The 18,119-nt window shown below is 40.4% G+C and overlaps 1 protein-coding gene across 2 annotated transcripts in view; it reads left to right on the top strand.

Annotated features, from left to right (window-relative positions):
• Positions 1–18,119, top strand: part of LOC115591048 (ephrin type-B receptor 1-like) — a 102,435-nt gene that overhangs the window by 60,535 nt on the left and 23,781 nt on the right. For both annotated transcript variants that reach the window (XM_030432668.1, XM_030432667.1), the window contains exons 10-13: positions 8,410–8,575; positions 8,968–9,073; positions 11,127–11,188; positions 11,297–11,494. In XM_030432668.1, the coding sequence (XP_030288528.1) occupies positions 8,410–8,575; positions 8,968–9,073; positions 11,127–11,188; positions 11,297–11,494 (532 nt within the window). The remainder of the gene's footprint in view (positions 1–8,409; positions 8,576–8,967; positions 9,074–11,126; positions 11,189–11,296; positions 11,495–18,119) is intronic.

Here is an 18,119-nt window from a genome sequence, read left to right as displayed (position 1 = left end):
TGTTACTTTTGTAGTGTAATACCTGAAAACACTCATAAGCGCTAGCTGCAGTGTGAGCGTTACAGCCTCAGAACGCTATAGCATGTAACCTGTTTCCCAAAATGTCAAACTATTCTTATTAAATTTGCCTCGTTGTAATTCGAGTCCCACCGCGGGATGTTTTGACAAGGTAAGACACAGTAATAAAAGCAAGTTGATGCTTCTGTTTTTGAAAAAAAACATTTGATAAAACTGGACTGTCACAATAAAACTGTGGAACGTTAGGAATAAACAACAAGAGAAAGCCGACCCCTTACGTTTGGGTAAATTTCTCTTCTAAACAACCACAGCTGACGAAGTTCATCTGCATGTTTATTAGATTTCGTCAACTTTTCTCTCCTCGTTAATTTATTTTCTCTTCCCTCTGTGCAGTAGGCACAGCAGTACACATTCTCACACACACACAATGTGTTTGTTCACTGCTGTGGTCATAGAAACGCTCTGAGTAGCTATATGTCGTCCCTTTGAGGGCTTGTGTTTGTTACCTCAACCGGTGCATAAGAGTGCACATGTTCAGCGGGGACATGTGTTCGGACCAGCTGGACCAGGAGTTGTAATTTGCATTTGCACACTTGCGTGAACCATGTGTCTGGCCTGAGTCTCAATGATTAGAGTAATGTATCTCTTTTGTGTGCTTCATACACATACTGGAGTCCTGTCATCAATGTAAGGCAAACTGCAGTGACTTCAATGTAAGGCAACAACCAGCACATCTTGTTGGTACTCAGTTACCCAGTTATTGTATCTGACATAATGTTTCACTGAGCTTCAGAGGTGCTGGTGGAAAGATTTTTAGATCTTGACAAAGCTGGCCTAGCTGTTTCTTCCCTTTTCAAGTGTTTATACAACCAACACCAACTGAACGCTCACTAAATATGGTTCTTGTAATATTCCTTTTGTTATTATCCATTATTTCATATCACTTAGCATAAGTACAAATCGTTGATAGGAATTAGAAAAATTATGATAAATTAAGGACAGCTAAAGACAGAGACATGTCAGCATATTTTTTACATTTATAATTCTCGTGCCTGATGGCTGTTAAAAATGCATCATTGTTAATTCAGTGTTATTTCCCAATAAGTCTGGATTGATCTTTGAGCCACAATGCGTATTTCATAGAGCCTTCAGTCATACTGACAGGATTTTACAGTGATGGAAGAGCCTCTCTTTATTCCAGCACATGAATTGTCGATTGTAGTCATGCAGCGAAAATGAGCCTCTATTCATTAACAAGCAGCTACAGTGGGATCTTGACAAACGGTAAGACAAAATTACCATTAAAAGAAAGATTTATTGAAAGATTAAATCAAATAAAGCAGTGTATGTTTCTTACATGTGCAACTGATAGAGTAGTTTGAGACACTACCGCTTCATAAGCAGTAAAATGCTTGGCAGAATAAAATTAAGACCTGTGAGCTGTAGAATGTCCAATTAAATCAGCTGTTTAATTATTCAAGTGAAAAAAAGAAATCAGAGTCAAAGCTGGTGCTTCACATTAACCACTAGAACAAACAGAGGTTCATTTATAAGATGATTATCAACAGTGATTGAAGGCATTTTCAGACCTGTAGTTTGTTTACTTTGTTCTTATTCAGGACCTAATTTGACACAACTGTTGCATTTGCTCCTTGATTCATTCGTGACACATTCATGAAAAGTCCTGAGAGCTGATGCAGGAAGCCATCACTGCATGGAGCTTTGGTTGTTGAGGATCTGTCTGTACCAGGCCAGTCTGACTCAGTCGATGTTGATTGTTGGTCTAAGCCTGTCGTAGGGTTGAAAAAAACAGGTTGTTTTCTTCTGTATTAGGCTGAAAATGTCATGTCACGCTAATGCTAACGTGGTCGCGAATGATACGAAAGAAAACTAGCTTGCACTTACTTTGATTTAGCCACAGGCACACTGTGCTGCTTCCTGGGTTTAGCTCGGTCCAGGACAATACAAACAAGCTTGAGCTTTTTTTCCCATATACAGTACAATAAATGTTACAGCTAGACCTTTAAACCAGCTCGAGGTTGGCGGCAAATTAGATATTCCGAATGATTCTTTGTTAGTTTGCTTTATTCTTCTCACCCCTGAACATCGAAGTAGGAAAGAAAACTGTGCATCTCTCCATCAAGCGGGCCTGGGTCAGAGTAAGACATCCCTCCAACCAGCAGCATATTCCAGCTGCTGCTGGAGGATCCTGAGGCATTTCCATACCAGATAAGATTAATAATCCCTCCAGCATGTTCTGGGTCTGCCCTGCAGTGTCCTACCAGTTGGATATGCCCTGAAAACCTCCAAAGAGAAGTGCCCAGGAGGCATCCTGATCAGATACTCAAACCACTATAGCTCCTTCTAATGTGAATGAGCAGTGGGTTTACACTGTGCTCCCTCTAGATGTCTGTGGTCCTTACCTGATTTGTAAAAGTGAGCTCAGCCTGCCCACAGTAGAAACTCATTTCGGGTTGCTTATATTCATGATCTCATACCATAGGTGAAAGTTGAAACATAGGTTAACTGCTAAATCCTCAAAATGTAGAATTAGTTTTATAAATGGTCACGTTTCTGCTGCTCCTTCCAAGAATCCACTTTGTCGTGGTGGAGGAGTTTGTGCTTCTCCCGGACCTTGACTGCCGGGTTAACCAGTACATCCTTCTGGATTCAGATCTGGGAGGGAAACCTGCCAGTGAGCATCTGGCGGCCAAACCTTGACTCATAGTGCTTGGTCAGGATAAAGAATTATATCAACCTAGGTGTGCTGACCCCTGGCACCGTTGACTTTCGCCATCTCTGAACTCTGCGTTTGACTTCCCTTCTGTTGATGAGCTGCGGTTCAACATATGTGTTGATTCTTACCTGCTGAAGATCCTACTCAGACCTAAGGCGAGTTGGAAATTGAATAAGACAGATTCCTCAGCGGAGAACAATTCTCTCCACCATGGAAAATGTGTTGTTTCGCCTGTTTTCAATGTTTTGCAAAAGAGAATTATACATTACAAATTTCACTTTGCTTCTTTTTTGCTGTGTCTGTAAACATCCTTAGAGCACGGGAAGATCTTTCTATTTCCCTAGCTGAATCACTTAGACAGGACTAAAGCACCAATTTATCTGCTAGTGGATGCTGTTGAAATCAAAAATCCTACCACTCTGCTCTGTGAGGCTGAAGTAATTAAGCCTCCAGCTATCCTGTAGTGGACAAGTTCCTAATCTGTCTGTACCAGGGGACTAAGGCACAAAACACTTCACCGCCAGAGTCCAGTGATCAAACTAGCTTGCTAAAAGGAAGCCACACCCGGGGCACCAATGAGGGCCTCTGATTCAGGGGTGAAACATGCAAGACCGGATTGCTTTCCCATCAAAGGCTGTTGCTCTAGGAAAGAATAAACTCTACAGAAAGGACAAACCGTGGCTGCATATCTTGTCTTCTTTGTAATTCAGTCAGTGGGAAGCACAATACATTTGGAAACCGAAAGTTTAATTAAAAGCATATCTATCACCCAAAGCTAAGCATAAGACTATCCTCATCTTTTCTGAAGCTGCGCCAACAGCCACAAATACAGATAGACTTTCACTGCAGACAGATTAAAAACAAAGACCAAAGCACCTACAAGGGATTGTGTGAAATACACCAAAAAGAGCCTCCTCGTCCGCAGCCCACATTTGAGTCGCTGCCATCTTCCAATCCCTTTAACAGAACTGAAGAAAATGGTTTTGGGCATTTTTTGGGATACAATTTCTTGTCTCAACACTTATTTTGTCTTCTTAATACATACCGTCAGCGGGCTGCTGTTTCTATAGCTAACTAAAACTCAGGGATACAAACACAACTACAAACTTTAAATGCCCATGACTCTTGCCAACTCGTTTTCTTATCTGTTCACTTTGATAAAAACACTGAAGCACAATCCTAAAGTCCATGACTCCAGAGGGCTCGATCACGGATTCCAATTTCCCAGCACAACATGGTATATAGCTATAATTCCACTGCGCTGCATAAGGGAAGCAGACGAGCGAGTGTGTGTTTGTGTGTGTCGTTGTTATTGTTCTGGTTGTTATTGAGTCTCTCGTTTCAGTCTGCGTTACATACTAATATGTAAATCCTTCTGCTAAACTAAATACAGCACTGACACGGTTACATAAGTTATTGTAGTGTTGTTGTATGCTGGTATGTTCATTAAATTTGCAAAGTATAATCTTGGTATCCAACAAAAAATTGACTTTTAATCTGATTTCAAACCCTTAAAACCGCACAATTATTTACATATTATATACAAGCCGTGCTCTTTTCTGTCTTGCTCTCACATGAGACATTCATCAACATTTTTTAAGACCCAACAAATAATCGATGAGAACCCTATATTACAGTAAATGTTACCCACATGTTCAATACATGCAGATCCAGTGTCTAGTTGAACAGAAGCTAGGTTATGATTATCCTTGTTACTAATTTTCTGCCCTGAAATATGATTCAGTGAGATCTTTCAGAGCTCATTAAGTGTAATTCCTCTCCAGCTAATGAAATGCATGCATGCCACTATTAGAATGTGGCACCTAAAAACACAAGATCCGCTGATCAAAGAAGAATATTTGCAGTTTCAGCACTGTTCCTTGTTAAAGTGCGTAAAATCAAACATGTTTAAGTTTTCCCTGACAGCTAAACGTGTGTTATCATGCAAATAGCTACTCAAATATGTGATACGTGTCTGAATTTGTTATTAGGAGCCACCGTTTCGATCCACTTCCCTACCAACTGTTCAAGATGGGTGTCACTCAGCCATGACTGCTGTCTTTCCCTCATCTCAACTGTAGAGGTGGCAAGTCAGGAAAAACAAAATCCTGCAGCCATTAAAATACATCTTAAGAGGCAGGGCACTGCATGGGGATCTGCAGCATCCTCGGTGTTCCAACTTCCCTTAGTTTTCGCTGAAAAGTGAAGTTCCAGAGAAGGATAGTGAATTGCAGAAAGAAGAAGCTGAGATTTTGCCTCCCAGAAGGCAATTAGAGTGAGTTTAGGAGAGAGTGAAATGAGCTGCAGTCACTGTAGTGTCGCTGCCGTCTGACAGTCGCAGATAAAACCCGTACTTTGTCAAAATCAGGGCAGCGACTTTACTTATTTGCCGCTGCCTTTTCTTCTTAACATTATTTAACATGGAGGCCAATTAAGACCCAGAATCAAAAGCTGACAGTTTGTTCTTTCATTGTTTCTTCTCCTTGCTTGATACATATCTTAAGAAGGCATAAATACAGAATCTTACACTCTTAGACAAGCCAACCACATAAAGTGACTAATTTTAGCTCATTGCTTCAAGTCCTCAGGGAGCAGTTTGATAAGCCTGGGCAGTGAGAGAGGACAGGTTTTTCTTCCCAGACAGCTGTACCGTACCTCCTTTCCTGATACTTTGTCATTTCTCCACCTTCATTTCCACCATCCCCTCCTCCATCCCTCCCTCACCCATTCCCCCCCTCATAGCCACTCTATTAATAATGAGGTTTTAATGTAGTAAATGTGATATGGCACGGGGAGGTAGGATTTTTACCCACTACTTATCTCTGGCTAACAGACCTTCCCCGATGGGCTGCCCCTTAACCCCTCACTGTGGCGAGCATTGCTCCCCCCTCACTCACACCTCCACATCCAAACCCCACAATACCTCCATTTCCCACTTCTTAATACATCCCTCTGCTGTATGTCTTATTCTGTCCCAGCTTTTAGCACTGCAAACTCTGTAGTTGTCCTTGTTTTGTGTCCTAATTATGACAGTAGGAGTGCCGCTGGCCGTAGAGCATCATATAAACAGTCCACTTACAGAAATTAGAGCCTAAGGATGTTAAATGCAGTGTATAAAGGTGCTGGATTAACACGGGATTAACACTAATGAATGGAACAAGACATGTCACATCATTATAGTTGTAAAAAAAGATATACACAAGCGGCAGCAAAAGGGTTTAAGACCAACGAGGGGGAGAAGGGTATTTAGTGGGGAAGGTGGTGGTATTGTTACAAGCCACAAGGCTGCCAAATGGGCAAATGCAATTCGAGCCCGCAGGGACATTTGCAGATGTTTTTTTGTGGTGACAAACTGGGTGTTTTTTAAGAAGACCACGGTACATTTGTAGTCGTTTATGTGGCATCCGCAGTTGGTCATTTTTCACAGGAAATAGGACCATCTCAAGCCATTGTTGTGGCCACCAAAACAGGTATTTTAAGCAAACCATGACGTTATCTTAGCCCTAACAAAATGTGTTTTGTGTCTAAACCAAAGCCGAGCACAAGCACAGCGCTGTTAAAAGGGAGAAATAGAAAATTGAACTTAAACAAATGTCAAGTTGCAAAATAAAAAATGTTAACATATCTGTGGTTTTGCAGAAACTTAATTAGCCAACAAACTGTTCTGGCACTTGGGGTTTGGGTCTCTCTTCCTCCATCTTTCCACCCCCATCCCTCCCTCCCTCTCTCTTCCTGCTCTTTCCCCTCTTAAACTCTCCTCCTCATCACCATCATCTCTCTTCTTCTCCTCATCGCTCTACCATCCACCCCTCCACCTCCTTCATCCTCATGGCATGATTCCCTCCCCCCTTCCTTTCATGCCGTCATCACACCATATCTGTCGTTCCCTCTGGACCATTTCGACTTTGCCGCAGTAGAACCTTTTTATCTGTAAGAAATTGGTCAGGGGAAGCACAGAAGGAGGGCATAGAAAGATAGAGGTAAAAGGTTGTAGCCTTCGGTTTATGAGATAGGCAGGACAGGTCTGATGCCTGATTCACCTCAGGAGGAAGACTGGGCCAAAGGAAGAATGAAAGCTCTGGTAGGTCTGTCTCTGTGGGCAAGAGCTAATTAACTGTATTATCCATTTGCTATATTTTAATGAGATGGAGTAAAGAAAGGGTTGAAAAGAGCATGAAGTCAAAGAGGAAGGGGCTGCAGAGATGTGCGGAGAAGATAGTTGTGGGCAAACTGACTGAGGTATGAGGTGGAAAAAGGGCTCCAGAAATGAGAAGAAAGTGATAAAGAATGATGAAATTTACAGAAAAATACTTTTTATTCTCCAGCTCTACAAGTGTCTGCATTGCAGATAGTTTTGGCTTTAATCTTGCCTTTTCTCTGTCACTACCCGAGTAAAATGGGAGTAAATGAAATTCCGTTTGTGCTGCACAGAACACAGTGAAAAATTGACATTTACAGAATGTAATTGCAACGTGCCTTTCTAGAAACAACGAGACACTATCTCTGCAGAATTTACTTTTACCAGAGTTCATTGAGGCAACTTATTCAGTAGAGAGCAGTTCGAATCAACATTTTTCACACAATTTAATTTGTTATGCGGTAATGACATGAATTACATATCAAGACTCAAAAGCAGCTGAAATTCTTGTTTTGCTGACCTTCTACTTGAGGCCAAACCAATCAGGAGAAATCATGTTGATAATGCTCGTTCCTGCAAGTCTCAAATATGTTGAGACTTTACATTTGATACGTTGCAACTTTTTTTATATAACATTTTCAATTGTGTTGTGACAACACTGTGTTTGTGCTCGTGTTAGGTTTAGGCACAAAAACTTGATTAGAGTCAGGAAAACATCATGTTCTGGCTTAAAATACCTGGTTCTGATGCCACGAACGCGTCTTAGGAATGTCCCGATGTGTCATTAAATGTGGAAATACTGTTTTAAATAGTGGTAGATAAAAAAAAAATGTTGTATCTATAGTTGAAAATGGCTCCAATAAATCTGTTGATGGTGAGGTCTGTGGATTATTGTCGCTAACTGGGACAGTATTTCTGGAAAAAAGCACATGTTCTAAATGTCGTTTTTCTCTGCTTTGATCACCGCAAATGAAAATCCACCCCTGCTTTGTATTTGGATGGAGGCAGATGTCTCAATATGGAAAAATAAAACCAACCTAATTCCTTTACTAGACAATGTTCCACCAGGAGTGAATGTAAAAATAGCTTCAGCAATGTTGTCAAACTGCCTCTCTAAGGTGTGAATAGATAGACAAAGGCAGGTAATTCAAGTGTTTCGAGTACAGAAACAAAATGGAGTTGAAGATACTTGAAATGTCCTTTTTACTGCTGGAAAAATGGAAGAAGGCATTGAATGTGAAGGAGACTGGCACATTATTACAAAGCTCCCAGATAAATTTGAACTCAAGATGCTGCAGTTACAACTCCTCCTGCCTGAGTGTCTGTGGTGTCACAGTCTGAAAATGGTTAACGTCTCAGTTTGGCCTAGAACTTTTGGAAGAATCAATCTTGTCTTAGCTGAAGGCCAAAACTGAGCACTAAATTTAGTCTCTCGTAGTCTGTGACTGAAGAAGTATTACAGTCTGTCTTGGATCGCTGTGAAACATATTAATCTCCCTCTAAACCTCCTCCTCAGTCCCAGACGTCAGTGCTGAACAGTTCAGTGGTCCGCAGCGAAACACCCAACGTTGTCCTGGAGGGTCTGAGGCCAGGGACCGGCTACGCCGTCCAGGTGAGGGCCCGGACTGTGGCCGGCTACGGCGCCTACAGCAAGGACATGCTCTTCCAAACACTCACCGACGGTAAGTGGGTGGACGGGTGGGTGGTTGAAGTGTGTGGAGGTGTGTGTGTATGTGTGTGTGTCGGTGGAGGTTTTTTCGGTGGAGAGGAAAGAGAGTGCAGGACGGAAAGAGAGGAAATTTGAGAGGTTGAGCAAGAGTGAAAATCTGGCTGTGAAGTAATTAAATTCTGCCCTACTTTGTGTGTGTGTGTTTGCGCGCATGCATTTGTGTGCGCTTGCAGTCATGTAAAATGAGCCTTGCAAATGATATTTTATGTTTGTTAGGGAGAGAGAAACTGTCAGGTTTGTATTCTCCCCCTCCAGAAATGCTTAGATGTGTGTATGGGAGAGTCTCAAAAACTATATAAATAATACCTCTCTTTTCACTGTGTGTGTGTGTGTTTGTTTCTGCAGATGAGTATAAGTCAGAGCTTGGACAGCAGCTGTCTCTGATTGCAGGCTCTTTAGTAGGTGGAGTGTGCATCGTGTCATTGGTAGCTATCGCCATCATCTGTACCAGGTAACACATAGGCACCCTTTCCTTTTTCTTTTAAATCTGAAGGTTTGTCTGTATATATCCAAATGTGTGAAAATCAGAAACAAAACAATAAATGAGAGGGTTGAAAATCAGGTTATTTGCAGTGTAAACACCCAGTATCTGTAACATTTATTAGACACTTTCACAGCAGACATTTTGACTTGTCATAGTAGATAAAGCACTGGTGTAATGAATGACTACACTTTGTTCTCGTGTCCCACTAAAGCCCTGCGATGTGACGGTGTTCCAGCATGCACAGCACCAGGGCCCCTGAAACTGAAGCAGCTAAATGGAATTCAGCCTTCATCAATTCACCGCCTGTACTTTTCCTTCTGTGACATGTCAAGATGTCTTCTGTGAAATAGGTCTATTGTGACCAAAAGAGCTTTCTGTCACATCTCTGAGTCAGAGCCTCCATCACGTGGGAACAGGTTTATGATCCCCGCCGCTCTGTTTGACCATCTGTTATCATGTGAAGCACCAGACTTTGGTCATGTGATGAGAACTGAGCCTTTTTCAATGACAACTGAGCAAATTAAATCAGCTACAGACACTGAGAGATGCAGTTGGAAGTCAGTCAGTGTAGCTTGAGTTTGGAATTTTCTGTCAAGTTTCACATAAACCAGTGACCTTTTTTTTTGACAAAGTCTGGTTGATTTTGAGTTGCTTATTTGCATTTTCTAACTATTTATCACATAAAAAACATTTTTATGAGTTTGCTCATAACAACTCAAGTCAGCCTTATTTATATAGCACCTTCTACACAAAAATGCAGCCCAAAGTGTTTTCCGGAGCAAAATTAAACCAGCACAGACAAAAAAGGGAAAACAGCCATGAACAGAATTTTTCAAAACTCACTATTATTACAACAATAAAACAATAAATTGTTCGCCCTAGCTGAGCGAAGGGAGAGCGTGCATAAAGTCAAAAGGAAAGTGAAAAGAAAATCAGGTTCTCCACAAAAAAATCCGCATCCAGCAACATTAAGCAACACGGACAAATTGTCCACAGGCTTGTAGAGAGAGATTTTTCATGCCAAGTTACAGTCTGCTCACATATGGCCAATAAAAAACTGTTCAAATTCATACAAAAACATGCTCCAAATTGATAAATGTAGCCCTTTTACATATCTAAAAGTCAAAAAGGCATGTAATATATACTGGGTAAAATAAAGACAGTCAATGTTAGGAATTTTAAAAGCATGACGAGGCACCCTGAATCAAAGCCAGGCTAAAAAGAAGTTTCTTTTGACTGAGTTCACAGAGGTGAAGTCTCTCAGATCCACAGGCAGACTGTTCAGAGACGAGGGCCAAAGAGGCCGAAAGCTGACTTCCCATGAGTTTTAGTTGAATTTTATAAAATATCGGAGGCTTCAACAAAAAAGGACAGTGTGTACTACAGGCTCCAGTGAACAGTGTGCATTGGGGTGTAAAATCCATGTGAACATCAGTTTAAACCGATTTGCTACTTTAGACTAATCTTGGTGATCAACACACCAGCAATAAAGTACTAGAGCTACTTTTTGTTCGACAATACGCAGCTTCAGATTTTATGCATAAACATTAAAAACATTCAATTCTAATTAAAACACTGAATATGAGTTTAAATTAGAATTTATTGGCTGATTTTTTTGATTTTACACAGGAATGACTTCTTCCCACAGCAGTTTAAAAGTAGATCAGGACTTTATGAAAGTGTCTGTGACCCCGTGACCTCTCGGAAGCAGCAAGTGACAAGCTTTCTCTCTCCTGTGCGTGGGATAAGGTGTCTGTTAGGCAGATCAGTTGGCATATTGAAATAAAACAGTGTGCGTTTCTTTAGTTCCCTCCTCAGATGAACGCAGGAAACAAGGGCTGACAACACAGAACAATAACAAGTCACCCAACACTAATGAAGTCCTCAAAGACTTTCTCCTTCTCTCAACAGACTTCTTTTGACATTCAGCATGACTATTTACTTTAACTCAGCTGAAGAGAAGACAACCAATTATCATTTCTAACTTTTTTTTTCGTTCTGCCTGTGTCTCTGCCTGCAGGAGAAGGCAGCTGAAGGAGAGTGTGTACGGTGACAAGCTGCAGCAGTACAACACAGGAGGAGGTGCGGCCATTACTGAAACTTTAAATAAGCTCTGCCTTCATATATGCTGACATACACCAAACTTCCAGAGCAGTGTTTATATTTTGCACTTTGTAATTTTCTCCTCAGAGGTGACGCTGAGGCCGGACATGTTCAGTGGTCCCACCCCCACTGTGACCTTTCCCACCCTGTCTGAAGGTCACAGTTCACCAGGGGTCAAGATTTACATCGACCCCTTCACCTACGAGGACCCCAACGAGGCTGTCCGGGAGTTTGCCAAGGAAATCGATCCCTCCTGTGTCAAAATAGAGGAAGTCATCGGATCAGGTGGAGATTTTCACACTGTCTCTTACACTCTCATGTTGTTGCAATAAGACTTTGACAAGACAAGATTATTTTATTTGATTCTAAAATGCAGTGGAAGAAATCGGGTTAGTAAATTTACTCAAGTGCCGTACTTAAAACAATTTTCTACCTCTACTAGGCAAATATTGTACTTGTTACTCCACCACATTTATTGGACAATTTAAATTGCTGTCTAGATTGAGATTAAAAACGACACATTATTATAAACTATGATGCAATATTATGGATGAAAAAGAAATACCTTCACTTTCGTCAGCTGCAACACTGAAGTTATGTGAATAATCAATAATTACATTAAAAACCGTTGTTTTCCCTGATTGGTCTCCATTATAACAGAGACACCTTTAAACTGTTGTCAGGACACGTTGAACTGCAAAACAAAGGTCAATTATGAATCTCTCTGGCGTGACATTTTCAACCATGGGGGCTTATTATTTGTAAAACTTTCCCTAGAAATGCAACTTAAAAATCTCTGAAGTCATCCCAATGTTAACTCTTTGTAGAGAGCAGGAACTCGCTGTGAGTTACCCATCAGCAGGAGTGTTCATTGGTCTAGTGTGGCGCAGTGCCTCCAGGTTGTTGTAGTTTTACTGATTTAGAAAACATTTGCGTCTTTGCACTGCATAGACAGCTCAGTTTTTTATAAGGGCCATATTTCCAGCGGTGAAATATTATAGTCCGAGTTCATAAACACCATGAACTGCATCAAAAGTGAATGTCAGCAAAGTAAACCTTGGTTTCCTTTAATGAGACCAGTTGTCACTTGAAACAGCAAAGAATTCAAAGTAAACTAATCAATATCTCCAGCGGTGCAATGCTTTTGTGTCAATGAGAAAGATCTGGAGACTCAAAATACCAATTTATTATTTTTGCTTTATTTTTGTCCTTTGAAGTCAGGAGAGATGTTTTATTCATGCTGAAAACTTTCACCGGAATAAATTAAAACTGTCTTCATGCATTCTCTTTGGCTATCCGCGCTCTCACTGTAAAAATGCTGTGTGATGTTCGGCAAATAGAGAAAGTTGGGTGTGAACTGGAGTCCCAGAGCATCCTCTGAAATTGTTTTTAGGGGTGCAGAGTTTTTGCATGTAAGCCGTCGTATGTAAAAAGGAAAAAAAAGATGGCAACAAGAAACAAAACAAAAATGATAGAAACTTAGCTAAGATCAAGTGCTTTATTTTACCATTGAGCATTGAGAACTGAAACCATCCATTACCTTCAAATACTTCACTGCTGCTTTATTGTCTCAAGGGGATTCAAGTCAGGTAAAACACAGAGCGCCAAGATTTGAGAATAAGACGAAATCCAGAGAACATCAAATACAAATATGTAAATCATGTGCCAAAACCAACAACTCAAGGTTAAAAATAGTTTAACAAACTGCAGCATACATCAGTGACAGCATGAAAAGAAACCAGGAGAACATCCAGCCATCAAGAGATTTGCATATTCCAACTCTTTCATCTCTCAACTAAGTATTTATCACTTCAATCACTGTTGTTATTCCTCAGATCAGACTCACATCTGTTTATGATTTAATTGGTGTAATGCCTGAAGAAACTATTGGGAATACAAAATACTGGAGGATAATCTCGAGCTTTGCACAAAAACATAAGAAAATCATTATTTCTTGTCACACGTAGACTTTTAAAGGTGATATTAATGCCTAATATGGACATTTGCATCACATTGATGAATAATATAGATATTCAAGGTCTTAAAGACGTCAGCCGTATTTCATTTCTACATTGAATTTTTGTACTCTTTGCCCCAGGCCACCAAAAGCCAGGGCTTCTCTGTCAGTTTTCTTTGGGAACTTTAATTATTTCAGGTTTAATTTCTCTTGTAGCTAATTTTCACAGATACAAACCTCAAATACTAATATTTCAGCCTAGAAGTACTGTTTTTTTGTTTTTGTTTTTTTTTTTACCCTGGGACTCTTTGTATGCTTAGTTGAGAATTTATACTACTGAAATGCACTAAACAGGTTCTGTATTATTAACATTGGTCTTGTCTTATAATGGGCATTGTGTCAAAATCTAGTTAGAAGAGCCTCTTTTCTTTTAGCTAATATAGTGCTTACATGGCGCATAACACAAATTAAGTTTTAAGTCAGCGTGTGAGTACTGGGTGACAGGGTGCACAAAGGGCAGTGTCCTCTAATCTGACAAGGGGTTGACAATATGGGAAAAAAACAATCCTCTCTCACAGTTTATGTAATTTTGGTTGACAGGAAGGTCAGATTTCTAAATTCAGATGTTAAAGGGACATGATATGAGATACAGCCAGAGTTTTGGTTTAAAACAATGAAATGAGCCAACATTATCAGCTGAATGTGAAGAAACAAGTTAACATTATGTCAAAGACATCTTTGTACTGTGTTGCACTGATTTCAACTCCAGTTGGCATACTAACCAGCTAGCTCCTGCCCGTCCTGTCTCGCAGTACCACTTTGTACCTCAAGAGGAGCCTGATAGCCCCCATACTTTCACTTGGGAGAAATATGGCAGCGATGAGTTTGCTACTAAACTCACCAGATGTCGAGAGAGGAGATATTTTACACCTATTTTCCTAATTTTTCCACTACAGCTGTTCACTGACGGAACTCAGCTTTCTCTCTTTTATCAAACTAACACAGGCATAATTACCACGTTAACCCATTGTCAAACACACACAATTCTAACATATTTCAAACTTTAAATTAAATTAAATTAAACAAGAAATCATTCCGCGATAGGGCCACTTAGCCCCACAACTAACTGAGCTCCTGTAGTGTGCAGCAATGAGCGGTTATGCGGCCCCCTATAGTTTTGAAGCCACCTTTTGAATTCTGGCTATTTCTCACAGTTACACTGGTGATGGATGGAATAGGGAAATGTATATTGGTTCATGGTATAAATTAGGAGTCGGGTAAAACAATGATTTCTTAGCTCCATCATAATTCCCTCTTGAAATATTATGTCTAGATGCAGGAAACTCAGTTATCTGACATTTTAAACCAAATACTGAACAGTGTGATCAGTTGTAACCATTTCAGGATATCTTTTTCTTTTTCTTGAGTGACAGCAGAATGAGGTCGAGCTGGCATGGACACCACAAGTCTTTGCAAAAACTGAAGACTCATGTTATCCCAAAAATCCAGTGTGGCAGTCCCACAGGGGGAAAAAAGTATTTTAACTAGTGGCCGCGGACTTTTGAACCCTACTTTGAACTATGTTTTAAAAGCAACATGTGGTTAAACAGTAAGTAAAAATAAATGTGTACAAATAAAACATTTTGATGCATCAAATTGCAGTGCAGCCCCTTGAATCAGGATTGAACTGAATCATTTGGTGCCTAGAGATTCCCACACAGACATGAATCTTTAATGATTCATTTGTAGTATTTGTCCTCTACCGCAAACCACGATAGATCGAGAAATGCTTTCACTCCGGACTATATACTTTGGAATACTCTTTACTTTCTTTTTCCTTGTACCAAAACCAATCAAACCCAAATGGCCATGGAGCTCTGGGTGATAAAGGTCATGAACCAGATTCAGCCCCTCACCGCTGAGAGTGTGTGCTTTCAGCTTTGGTCTGTTGAGCCACTCTGAGAGGCTTCCTGTAATCCCTCCGTTTCTCGCTTTATTTCTCTCACGGGAAGGTTTCTCACCTCAGCCAGAGGTGACAGAGCAGGGATGAAAACGACGGGGAGGCAGGGGAAAATATGAGCCTGGGTGATTGAGATGTGGCCGGACTTTGAGCCCTTAAACGGTTGAATCTCTCCCATTTTGTTGCAATAGAATATGAAATTCGATCCACTGCTCTTTCTCTCTCATCCCCCCCCTCTGACTTTCGTCTTTTGTTTTTCTTTCTGTCTTTCTTTGATACTTCCTCCTATCTTCATCTCACCCAGTGATTGAGGCCCTCTGGTGTTTTAGAGTTTGTTTGCGTATAGAGAAATGCTAAAATAAAGAACCAAGGGGGAAAAAGCAGAACAACAGATTGAGGAGGGAAGATAAAAGAAGGAAGAAGGAAGCACCCTGAGGAGATAGTAAAAATATCTCACCTCACTCTCTCTTGCTCTCTTTCTCTGTGATAACACCCCTCGGTTTCCCTCTCTCACCCACACTGTAAGAAATGTCATTCTTAAAAAGCGCTTTATCTGAATGAAGTCAAGTCCTGGGACACTTTAATATACTACAGTAAGGAGCAACGACATCACACCTGACAGGCCACTTAATTTAATTCTACTATGTTTAATGTACTGTAGATTTAAGATTTTAAAACACAGCCATTGAATATATCTTCTTTTGCTCCATCTTCTCTTAGACCACCGCCACAGGAAGTCACATGTCATCTTATCTTTCCTCTCTTTGCAAAACCTTCTTTTCCATCCTCCTCTCCCTTATTATCGATACAATCTCATTTCCATCCTTCTCCTTTTGATTTCTACAACCCCTCATCCCTCCTTTCTTACCCTGTCATCTCTCCATTCTCCTTTCTGTTTTGCCCTCCATCCATCTCTTCTTCTGCTGGTTTACGGCGATAGATAGTTTTCTAATGAGCTGTGAGATGCGGTGCAGAGATCACAGTGCAACAGGGCGACGTAGTCTGTCATCCAATTCCCATCACTCATCCATTATTCACATGCTGATTTTTATCTCAGGGATGAGGACGTTTATTTTGAAGTGATATTCAATTTTCATGTCCCAAAGCAGAGGCATACGGCTGCATTTATTTTGACAAAAGACATCTGTGTCTCCAGCACTGTATGGACATTTTCTGTGCATTGAACACAGTGCAAGGCAATGAGGGTAGTAGCGCTTTGTGGCCTATCAAACTAATTCATCGATCAACATAGATATTCATAAAGAAAGACACATGAACAAGAGAGCCTCGGAGAGCTTTTAGTTTTTTAACATCCACAATAACCTCCATGTGCACATCAGCTGAGCAAAATGCAGAAGTGAAAAGTAAGGAAGAACATGAAGTTATGGTTAGTACAATTTTGAGGCACAATTTTATGATCAGTTCACTTGTGCCAATGAATATCTAAAAAAAAACAAAAAAAAACGACAAGGTGTCTAAGAAGGATAGGAAGAAAGAAAGAGGTTGTCGGACCATTTTTGTAAATTTTTGAAACCAGTGACCCAACATTTACAGCCGATTTATGCTGTGATTGGCCAACCAGAATTTAAACTACTCCCTTCACATCTTTTTTTTTTTTTCTCTCAATAAAACTGTTTAACTTCTCATGTGAATAACCAAGTGAAACTTCCAGAAGAGACTGTCCTAAAATGGGCGTCCTTATCCCAATTTGTAAACAATATCAACTTCCCCGTCTTTGTAATGTTGTGGTCCGACTTTTAGTGTGGCCGCTCTCAATTATAAACACTTTCGATTTCCGATGAAAATAGGTGTAGTTGAGCAGAACCCGACCGTAAAGTCAGCTTTGCAAGAGATGACTAATAACCCCGATGATGTCAATATTATGAATTGTTAAAGACATCGCAGGGATGGCGTTTTTTTCCAAGCTAACCTAGAAATTAGCATCGCCCAGGTTCCCTCGACAAAACACCCATTGGGTTTGTTCAATTGGATTTTGAATTTTTGCCGAAAATAAGGTCCGTGTTCCACAAGATGATCTTCACAAATGATCACTGCTTTTATGGTTTTTAAAGCTAAAATGTAGTTAGAGTAGAAGTAAAAAGCTACTTGGACTTCAACTTCACCACTACTAAGCTTCACATTACACTATACAATACATACTATAAATTGATCAATCTTCAGGTTGAAATGCTGACTCTAAAGACAAACTAGTGAGTGTAGCTGAGTTGGTCTCATTTAGCAGCTTCTTAGCAGCTGCCCTTTTTAAGACATATAAAAGCTTTAAAAGTTTTGATTGGGATATAAACTGACATATTTTATGTGTTAGAACAAGATGTGAAAATCTCTTAAGCTTGTGTTAACCACAGACCTTACTTTTAGAAATCTTATAGAAAATCCATTAAAGAAACCCACCGATAAGAGACGAGAGAACCACAAACATCAAAATGCTCACTCACTCGCGGGTTGTCCAATTTCATTCCAGTCAAAGTCAAAATGTACCTGTTGGGATTTTCCAACTTTAAATTTAATTTCCAGGCGTTCCATAAGAAGGACGCCAAACGGTAACAGAAAGACATGGCTGACAGGAACAAACTGATGTTCCCTTGGCAAGTGTGCACTCTTTACCCCCAAAAAGCAGATAAAGTTACAGATGCCATCATACATTTTATTTTGTTTCTATACTAAGAGATAAATCTAAATATCCAATTTACATGCCTCATACAAATACCCTCCCCGCGGGTGCTGCCATTGTATGACATGAGACATCTGCTTCTACATGAGACTCCCATAGTCTCTATCCATGAGGTCCCCTGACGGTCTAAACCTCGAGATGAAGGCTGAGGTGTGGCGTGTAAAGCCAAGTACCTTAGCAATAATAATGGTGCTGTCCCTTTTGTCTTGTTTGCCAGCTTCACTCCTAACCTGTTATTACCTCTGAGAGGAGCTTTAATGGGGATTCAATTTTTGTTGTTCTTTCAGTCTGCAAAAAACAC

This window comes from Sparus aurata, chromosome 11 (genome assembly GCF_900880675.1).
Source record: "Sparus aurata chromosome 11, fSpaAur1.1, whole genome shotgun sequence".
In the NCBI taxonomy this organism is placed as follows: domain Eukaryota; kingdom Metazoa; phylum Chordata; class Actinopteri; order Spariformes; family Sparidae; genus Sparus; species Sparus aurata.
This window is presented reverse-complemented; position numbering and strand designations above follow the sequence as displayed.